We start from the raw sequence: 10,602 nt of genomic DNA on the forward strand, positions 1-10,602 counted from the left end.
ACTTGGCGCCGGCAGGGCCAGCTCAGCCCCCTCAGCCCCAAGACCAGCCACAAGTGCGGCTGCGACGCTCGCCTCACGCGGCGGCGGCGGCGGCGGCGCTGACATGGAGCTGCGGTCTCCCCGCCGGCTTCCTCACCGCGCCCTCTGCGGGGAGCAGGGTAAGACTCGCCGAGCGCAGAACCCGGACGAGAGGAGAGCAAGTGCCGAACCACAGGAAAAAGCCCCCACCCCAAACTCCCCCCAAACGCCGTGGTGGAGGAAAAAGGAGACCCCCCCCACCCCCACCACCTCCCCCAGCCCCGTCTTGAATTCCGCGTTCCGTGTTCTCCCAAACCGCCCGCTCAGTGTACAGCCAACCAGGTGCACCGCTGCTTCCCAGAATCACTTTAGTGATTTGCTTTTCCTGGGCACCGTCCATGGCCTTGCACCCCCGGAGTCTGGGAGAGAACGGGCGGGCGGAGGGGAAGGGAATGGGGGGCGAGGGAGAGCGGGCACCAGGGGGCGAGGGGCTGGCCGGGCATTGGAGCTTGATTGGGTGTCTGTTGATTTTACGTGGCAAAGAACCAGGCAGCCACCCTCTTGTCTTCCCATGATTACATTCCAGCGAAGAGGTTCAGAAAAGAGGGAGGCTTAGCTCGGGACTCCCAAGGCTCGGAGATGTGATCCCCCAAAAGTTTAGCTGGAGAACGGGAGCCTGAAGGGCGAGGGAAGGGGGCTGGCGCCCGGGTTGCTCTGCGGGCGCGCGGCGGCGGATTTCCAGGCGCCCTCCCTCGGCTGGCCTGCCCTGGGTGACCTCCCGGACCTGCCCTGGCGGAATCTGGACTTGCCCGCCGGGATGACGAGGTACCTCCGTGCTGCGAATCTAACTATCGGGAGGGATTTCCGAAGTTGGACATGCGTTGGGGTAACCCCGGTCTTCCTGAGCGTGGGACTGGGCGATGCATGTGAAACCAGCAGCTGGGAAGATGGGGGTCGCGGGAGAAGCCGGGCGGCGTGGGAGTTCTCGAGACCCCGCATCCCCGCACGCCTGCCTGGAGTTTGCGTTCTCCGAGTTGGCGCGGCTAGGCTGGAATTTCCGCGCCCCCCTTTTGTGGCTTTTGGGAAAACACTGGAGTTCCGCGTCCTGTTGGGGGCGGGGGTGGGGAGGCGGAATGGTCTCGAGTATCTGGAGTTTAAGAAGCAAAGGCAAATGCGTCGGGCAGCTCCTCCCAAGCACCTGCGGCCAGTCTGGCCCCAGTTGCGCGCGGATCCGCGCGGGGTGTGGGCGCTTGGGGCGGCCAGGTGCGGCGGGGCGGAGGCTGGATCCTCGCGCGTGCCTGGGGCGGCGCGGGCAGACCCCTGCGGCGCGGGAGAGGCGACAGCCACCAGGTACTTCTCCCAGGGCCCCGGGCTCTATTGGAGCCCGGGTTCAACAGCTGAAGGAACCCAGAAGAAAAAGGAAGATGCGGCTGGGAAGAGGGGAGCGGAGGCGGGGTGAGTGGCTGCGGGCTGAGAGAGAGGTAGAGGTAGAGAACCCGCTGAGCCGCGCAGGGAGCCAGCCCATCTGCTCTGCCAAATAGCTCGGAGATCCCTTGAGTTTCGTATAGTTGGCGAAAATATAATGGAATCACACACACACACACACACACACACACACACACACACACACGCACACACGCATAAAACCCGTCTGTCTCACGCGCTCCCTTAGTGCATATGAAATGCAGAGGGACGCGAGAGTCACTCAATTGCGCAAGACGGCACCCTCACGCTTCCTTGGAAAATTGTTTTCCCCGGGGCCCAAACTGCAGAGCCTGAGGTCAGAGGTGTCTGGGCGCCCGGGACGGCGGGGGTGAAAATAGACCTGTCCACCAGCTGCAGAAAACCAAACCTCGCAGTCCCCGAAGCGAGAAGCAAGTCGCCCTGGGAGGGCATGATGCCGCGTTTGCCATTTGGGGCGATCCTTTCCCACAGACTTGACGGCATGGGAGTCTCGCGAACACTCAAGAATATACTACTGTCTCCACCACTTACCCCGATTGAATACAAATCCTGCCGAAGGACAGAACTGGAAATCAGGGTTGGTAGTGGAGATACAAAAACACACACACAAAAAAAACATAAACGGGACAAATGCATTCCCATGATAGCATGTATTTTGCTTGAAAGAAAAAATAAAAAGAGAAAAAGAGCCACCAGCAGGTAGATCTTGGATAAACACTTGACTGTAATTTCTATTTTCCGTTATGAAATTGTTTGTCAATAATTGCAAATGGCTACAGAAACCACTTTAGCTTACCTTAGGCACTGGCTTGTGAATACAGCCTTGAAAGATCTCTGTAGGAGACAGAATCGGCTGAAACTCATTGCCTGGTTTTTGAAAGTGTGTGGTTTGATCATTGTGAAGAGAAAAAGCCACATTCATCAGGGAAAATGAAGTCAGATTTTTAAATGCAGTTTTCCCATTTCAGAGTCAACTACAGGTTGTATCATACATGAGATAAAGACAGAGAATTCTTGCTTTACAATCTGGGACTCAGGGAGAAAGAGCTGAGGGGAAGCTCTCCAGGACAGGATTTACCCAGAATAAAGAAAAAGATGCTGAGAACACAGTTCTTTTGTGTTATTTGGGCTTGATTTGTTCGATTTGATTTGTGTTAGCTAGTTTTGCCTGACCAGGCTCCCTTTGCAAATTATGGCTACTTGACTAATTCCAAAAACATCTAAATCCAAAAGGAATAGATAAAAGGAAGAGTTGAGCTTCAATGAGCTCAGGAGAAAGTTAGAGGTCTGCAGAGATGAGCTCCTTTGGAAGTTGGCTGGGCAGGTTGGAGCTGCTACAGGGCTTGTTTAATTGGTATTTATGCAGCAAGCAACCAGCTGACATTCATGTTGACAATCCAGTGCCAATCTCTGTGTAGGAATGTTCCATTGTCTTCAGGGCATGAGGCACAGAACACTGTACACATAGGCTTCTGGTAGCAATGATGCTTTTTTCCCCACATGCCTTTCCTACTGTCTTCCTCCTGTAGTTCCAATGCCCAACATGAAGAGCACCTTGCTTTAGTCTGGGGAGTGGAGTTGCTCTGTTCCGGTGTCTTAAAAAGAAGGTGCTGCCTGAATTTATCTCTTAACTGGACTCAGCTTAGACCTGGACCATCTCCATGCCTGTTGAATAGGCTGGCTTTCCAAGGTTCAGGAAACTGTTTTCTTGTCCAGCCGGATTGGACATCACCAGATTCACACATGCACTTTGCTCAGGAGAAACTAGTCACTCCATGTTGTTCCAGGAGAGGATGTGAACAGAGAGCCCCTGGGTCATATTGGTTCCATCCTAACAACGGGTTTTCTGTCTGCTAGGAATTTAGATCCCTCCCTTCCCCTTCCTCCCTTTCTTCCTCCCTCCCTTCCTTCCTTCCTTCCTCCCTTCCTTCCTTCCTTCCTTCCTTCCTTCCTTCCTTCCTTCCTTCCTTCCTTCCTTCCTTCCTTCGCTCAGAGAGGTGTTTTCTTTGATTTTCATATCTACTTGGTGCTTTGACAAGTGGTGACGAACTCCCTGACTGACTATGGCCCTTGAACGTGATGCACTCTGATGCCAGGACCTGCCTCCTGAAGGGCTGTCACTGTTGGAGTGATTCAGGGGCACTGCTGAGAGGCTCCTGATAATTCCCAGCTTTGCTTGTTACATTGCCAGTCTTTCCCATTATTAGAGACATTTCTTTGGTAAAGGAATTATGGCTCTCCTGGAAATTATCTTATAAATGCAGATGTTCCAGCTGGGGGATGACAGTAATGCATCTTCAGGTTCTGATACCTGTTAATGAATCTACTCACTCCTTGGGGAGGGCTAATGTAATGAGGGAACCAGGTCTTAAGATTGTGACCTGTAGGACACATCAGCACTGAGGCAGGGAGGACAGCCAGGTCTGGGGGAGGAGGGAGCAGGTGGGCAGAAGAGGGAAGACGTAGGACAGGCCCAAGAAGGGTACATGGAGATTATTGAGCACCGGTGTTGCAGTTTCATACTTTTCCAGATGAGGTTATGCCTAAAGATAGAATCTGCTGGCTGTTTGTTGGCTAACTTTTCCAGTGGTAATGACCCCGAGTGGTAGAAGCTCTGCATTATATCCTGCATACAACTTAGGAAGGTTTCCGATTGTCCTCTTCTCACTGCAGAAGAATATCTGGCCACCACTTGCTTCAGAATAGCCCTTTGGATGGTCCAAGTGTCCGTGATCTTCAGTCACCCAGGTCAGATATTCCGCTTCCATGGACTTTTCCTCATGTGTCCTCCTTTCCAGCTTTCCTTCTATTTCCTTCGATTTCTGGGACACATGAATTACTAAGATCTGATCAGCCCTGAGTGTGATGGGAAAGTGGTTTTTTTCAGGTCTTCTAAGCACAGTACTCCAGCAAAATATTTGAGTTCTAGGACTGATTATTAAACTAATAATATCCCTGTACGTTCTTATCATACTGGCAATTTATAACGTGCCTTTGCGTACATTATATCATTTCATTTCACAACCTGGGGAGGTGGCCAGGAATCATTCCTCAGTTTAGAAACAAAAAAACTGATCCTGGGTTAGGTGACTTGCCTGATGTCATATGGTGAATGCTGGGGGAAGTGAGATTAGAATCAGGGACTTCTCGGACCACAGGCGGCCACCCTCACAGTCCCTATGATCTAATCAGGGTTAGCTTGATATCCATCATGGTGTCCTGCACCCAAGGGATGTGGAGTAAGGGAAAGAACGTAGTATTGGCTTGTCGGGAAAGTCATGGCGTATTTTTCTGCTTTTCAATGCAAAAATGCGTCATGACTTTCCCGACGACCCAACAGCAGCAGTTCCACATTTGAATTCTGGCTCAAGATTTTAGACACATTCATATAAACGTTCTGTTTTTCGGTTTCTTGTACCTCAAATAGGGGCGATGATACCACCACATAGGTGTATTTTGTGAAGGAAATGAGATAATATGTGTGAGGTTCTTGGTAGACTGTAGGCATTCAATAAATGTGGGATTTACCCCCTGTCTCTCTTCTTATATGATGCGTACTATAAAAGTGTCTTCTGATTACTTTAAATATGATCTTTTTATGCAATAGCTGTGTTATTGAAAAAAAAATCGGGCAAATTGAATTCCGCTAAATCAGATTGCATTTTAAATGCACAGGGGAGTTAGCTATTTAAAGGAAATCTGTAGTGAATTCTTTTGTGATGCACATCATCACTTTGTAATTTATCTGTTTAGTAAGTTGAACTTTTCATGTATCAGGTTTTCTTAATATGGGACTTGCTTGTACAGAAGAGCTGTCCTAACCTTCTCTCACTGATGGGAAAAAGTCGCTCAGCTTACAAACAACATCAGTTATTGTGTTCATTTGGCAAAGCTTTGCTCTAGTGTTTGAGCATAATCTCAAATTCCCTTATTATTAAATAATAGAATCTCAGAACGGGAAGCCAGAAGATACCTTAGGCCTCACACGGCCCATTTCGTTTCTCAGATGAGCAAATGGGAGCACACAGAGGTAATGTGACATGTTTAGTGTCGCCAACCAGTGGCTGTCAGGCAAGGATCCCATTCCAGGCCTCCGCTGCCAGGGGCGGGCTCTGTCTGACCTACCCTCACCCTGCTCCCACCAAGAGTCCAGGGCCAGGTGCACATGTTTCCAAATAGGAGATAATAGACGAATCTGATGCATTTTCTGAAACAACCCAAACGAGCGTGCGGCACGTGTGGGCAGTTTTAAGGGAAAACTGCTGGATTTGCAATTTTGTGAGTTGATGACAATATTCAGCTTAACCTTTGTGTTAAAGAGCTGAATGGAATCCAGCATAGGGATGCTGTTTGGCCTTTCTACAGGAAAAAAAAATATGACAGTTTTTGAATAATGGTATTCTTCTGTAAGGATTTTACCATATCATGTCTTAAAAGCACAGTCGGGGAGCCACAGACTCAAGTTCCAACGTGTATGTGGAAGTGTCTGCTCCCCAGCAGACCCAGGCCAGCAAGACTGTTAAGTGCTAATGAGAAATGATGTGTCATTTACATAGAATAGGCTGGGAGGGAGTAAACAGGAAGGGCTCCCCAGGGCTTAGGCTAATAGTTAAGCCTCCTCCAAGGTGGAGAAGTCCCTCCTGTGGGCGCAGAAACAGTGCCAGGCAGCTGCTCCCCTCAGAGGTCGATTTCAGGTGCGCAGACCCCTCACCTTCTTGAAGAAGTCCCTCAGCACAGATGAGGTTTGTACCAAATCCCAGAGGAAGTTCAGTTTGAGAGAAAAACTGTTTTATTTCAAATCAAGCACAAAAGGGAAAGCGAGCTACTGGGTTCTCTAGCCCCCAAAAGGTTCTTGTTTCTTTAAAACTCATCAACTCCAACTAGGATGAGTTTAGATGAAAGCTCCTAAGAATTGCGTGAGAGCTAGGTGAAACAACGTAGGATTATACAATGAATTCGAGTTTATATAGTTTTCTACACACTTTCAAATATATTTTCCTTAGAATTTAAAAGAGAAACAATCTTCCTGTTGTCAAATCTGTGATTTTTATGACAGTGTACCAGATGTTGAAATAACCTCAATATTCCATTATTTTTATAAGTAGCTCTGATTTTAATTTTAAAGTGACAGAGTTCAGTGACAACCTCACTAACTGGGCAAGGATGGAGAAAGTTGCTTTAGTGGAAAATGAGCTGCAGACTAGATCAGCAATGGTAACTCCTGTTTACTGAGCTCTTAACCTGTGCCAGGCACTGTGCCATCTGTGTGTGCTGTGTGGCAGGTTCTGTCACCCCGTCACAGGCAAGAAAAGCACGCTTTAGAGAGGTGATGAGCCACTGGTTCTATGTTGCAAAGGAGGAGGGTATTTAAGCAAAAATTCAAGTGAGCTGCCTAAGAAATAATAACCAAAACGAACCTCTCGTTTTTTATTTAAGGGCACCCTTCCACTAAACACAGCTAATTCCTGTCTCACTGTTATTTAGCGCCCAACCTTTCCTTAGCGTAAAGCTCTAAACAGACCTTTGAGATGTGAAAGAGACTAAAAATGATTGCAAATGTGAATACTTTGCAAAGAACCTCCATTTTATTACTTCTAGGACCGTACAGCAAGTAGGTAAGGATGATATGCTATTAATGGATGGGCCATCTTTATGTTCTATAATTGAAAACTGTTGGTTCTCTGAAGTGTTTTAAATACTTGGGAGGTGACTCCGTGAAGTGAAGAAAGGCTGGTCTTTGGAGAACAACAGGTCCCCTTGCTTCTGCCATACACATTCCTCCTCCACGTATCTGTTTATTTTGTGCTCTGTCAGGACGGTTATGCGAAGGGTCAGCCTAGCCGTGTGGACCTGGATTGAAGTTCTGAATTAGTGGTCAGAGTTAATGCAGTTTCACTGTCTTATAACTGGTCTTCCTGGGGAAACTGTAAAACACAATCCTACTCTCCTTAGTGGGTGGTCGGTGTAATTTATGGTCCGTCACTTAGATGGTTTCATCCAGAAAGTCAAGTTGACTTTCTAAACGTTTCCTTTTGCGGAATGTCTGAGGGTAGGCTGTTGTTGAGTGAAATATTTGTTTTTCTGAAGGAGAAGCAGCTGCCAGGAGAATTGAGTGTGAGGGAATATCAGTCACATGGTGAGAAAAGTCAGGAGAGGACTAAGTATCTTGGGGCAGAAGAGAGGTGCTCAGGGCTTAGCATGTGCAGGGACTGCTTGTCACTGGTGGAATGGAATTATCTGAGCAGAGGGGGCCATTGGCTGCGTCTCTGAGTGTCCTTCAGGTGAATGTTTGGAATTCAGGGCAATGAGCTACGGCGAGCCCCCTGTTGTAATCTGAAAGTGAAAAACGTGCAGCTTCCTCTGAAGGCTCTTGAACATATGTTCAGTTGTCCTCTAGGGAGGCACCATCCTTCCCTTTGGGACAGGGAGGGCGGGATGAAAATTTCATGAACTGGAAACTGCACAAGTGAATGGAAAATAAAAGCAGATGTTGGTTGGCTAGGGCAGAAGAAAATTGTCTAAATTTCAGGTTTCAAATTCATAGTATATATATTAGAAATGAGCATTAGATTAACCTTCCTGCCAAAATAAGTTGATGTGTTGTTTCTCTTAATTATGTGTGTGTTTCAAATATAAGATTCCCTTATGTTAAGTCAGTTCTTGGTTTCAGTTAAAGCTCCTCAAAAGCCCTTTGAAAGAACTTCATAGAGTTCTTTAAGAGCGAAGGTCCTAGAATAAACTTTTTCTATAGATGTGCTTGTAGACGTTTTCGCTCTAGGTTATTTCCAGCCTTGATGAAATAACTGTTTTCCCCACTGAGTCAGACAAAATTAAGAAGCTCTTCAATTGATTTTCAGCTTTGATTCGCTCCTGGTGATAGTAGGGTCAAGGAGTGTTTACTTCAGAACTGTAAGCACACCCATTGCCTCCACCCCGACGAATTTAACAGGAAACTCTGACAATGGTAATAGGAATATCTTCACATATAACCCTCCCTGTGTGTTTAATTTTCAAGTCCTTGTTTTGTTAGAGAACAATAAGATAATGTATATGAAGTAGCTGACATTCTCTGTAAAATCTTTTCACAAGCTATGAAACTTAGACATTTTGCGCTCGTTGGGTGGATGTCTTGTTTTTTTGTTTGTTTTTTTTTTGGTTATTGAATAATCACTTTTTTTCCTACTGGGAAATCTGAGGCACCAAAAAAAGTCATTAACAGATGACTGGCTTGTTGAATACATCACAGAAAATAACCTTTCATTATGATTTTGTGGACAAGTTTATTTTATTTTTTTATTATTATTTTCTTTTTTTTCTGTTTTGAGAGGTAGAGAAGCAAAGATTTTTATTGAAGTGAAAGTTCAGCTCTCTTATGAGAGGGGGTACCCAAAACTGGGATGCCCCTGTGGACAAAATTTAAATGCTAAATTCAGAGAGCTCTAAAAAGTACAAACAGGTTTGAATAGAAATAATTCCATCAATCACAGGATCTTTACCTTCACAGAAATTTGATTTATTGAAATAAACTGCTAAATAAAAATACTTTCTGGCTTGGGAGAGTCATCCTAGTTTCTGATACTTTTCTGTTTTCCTTGCTCCCAAAATGTCATCAATCTCTCTGTTTAGATGCTGTGCGGCCAGGTGTTCAGAATCATAGGGGGACAAAAAGAATTAGCTTCTTGCTGAATAGAGGAAATTAAGCAAAAAAATAAGAAAAAAAAAAGAAAAAAAAAGAGTTGGTGTAAACAGGGTTTAAAAATACGAAAAATGTAGACCCATTGACCTGAACCCTTTTTTCCCTTCCTCCTGCCTCCAGGAATAATTCTGCTTCAGGGCTGACTTCAAGGATGTGAATTGTTGACCTCATCCCAACATCAGAACCTCAGCTGTTATTCTAACTTTTGCACCATTCCAGGCAAGTTTTCCCCACTGAGAAAACTTGAAATAAAATTGAACCTTAAGGGTCTGATGGAAATTCACTGTGACATTCAAATCAAGAAAACTTGCTGAACCCCAACAGAGCCTTTTCCACATGGGCCCTGATGGTAGCCTCCAGAAGGTACAGCCTCAGGTGGTCTTCCTTCTTCTGTGGCAAGAATAAACTTTGGGTCTTGGATTGCAACCCCACCCGTGGAGAAAATGGTATGCGAGGGAAAGCGATCAGCTTCCTGCCCTTGTTTCTTCCTCCTGACCGCCAAGTTCTACTGGATCCTCACAATGATGCAAAGAACTCACAGCCAGGAGTATGCCCATTCCATACGAGTGGACGGGGACATCATTCTGGGGGGTCTTTTCCCCGTCCACGCAAAGGGAGAGAGAGGGGTGCCTTGTGGGGAGCTGAAGAAGGAAAAGGGGATCCACAGACTGGAGGCCATGCTTTATGCAATTGACCAGATTAATAAGGACCCTGATCTCCTCTCCAATATCACTCTGGGTGTCCGGATCCTTGACACGTGCTCCAGGGACACCTATGCTCTGGAGCAGTCGCTAACGTTCGTGCAAGCCTTGATTGAGAAGGACGCTTCCGACGTGAAGTGTGCCAATGGAGACCCGCCCATTTTCACCAAGCCTGACAAGATTTCTGGAGTCATAGGTGCTGCAGCAAGCTCTGTGTCCATCATGGTTGCTAACATTTTAAGACTTTTTAAGGTAGGTAAAGGCATCGTCTTTTGGACCATTGCGAAAGGATAATAAATTGTTCTGACTCCAATTGTAGGGTTAGGAAGAAAGTGAAGATGGTGGAGAGGCTCATAGAGTTACCAGGTTCCTCAGCTAGAAGATTCTGTGTCTGGGTTTCTACATGGGTTCATTTAGTTCCATTATTTGCAATTCATTGGATTAATTGTGACTTTTTATTCCCCCCTGAACATGTAGAAAGGTGGTCATTTCTGTGACATGTGGAGGGCTCAATATCCTAGAATAGCCTCTTTACTGAGGCTCATTTTAAATCACAGCAAGGACTTTTAGAGTATAATGAACCCCTTGCACATTTATCATATAAAACACCTCTATGGTATTTGAGGTATGAGATAATTTAGTTGGTGAAACTTCTTTAAAGTGGGATGCTCTGTTATGACAAAAGTTTCTGTGTGAAGAAACAGTATTTATTACTAATGTGTA

At 46.3% G+C, this 10,602-nt stretch overlaps 1 protein-coding gene across 1 annotated transcript; it reads left to right on the top strand.

Moving 5' to 3' along the window:
• The first annotated feature begins 573 nt into the window (after positions 1-573).
• Positions 574-10,173, top strand: GRM8 (glutamate metabotropic receptor 8). The gene is made up of 2 exons (XM_019646095.1): positions 574-843; positions 9,299-10,173. The coding sequence occupies exon 2, from the start codon at positions 9,622-9,624 to the stop codon at positions 10,171-10,173; it is 552 nt and encodes a 183-aa protein (XP_019501640.1). The 5' UTR covers positions 574-843; positions 9,299-9,621.
• The last annotated feature ends 429 nt before the right edge of the window (positions 10,174-10,602 follow it).

This window comes from Hipposideros armiger, unplaced genomic scaffold (assembly GCF_001890085.2).
Source record: "Hipposideros armiger isolate ML-2016 unplaced genomic scaffold, ASM189008v1 scaffold_97, whole genome shotgun sequence".
Classification (NCBI taxonomy): Eukaryota; Metazoa; Chordata; class Mammalia; order Chiroptera; family Hipposideridae; genus Hipposideros; species Hipposideros armiger.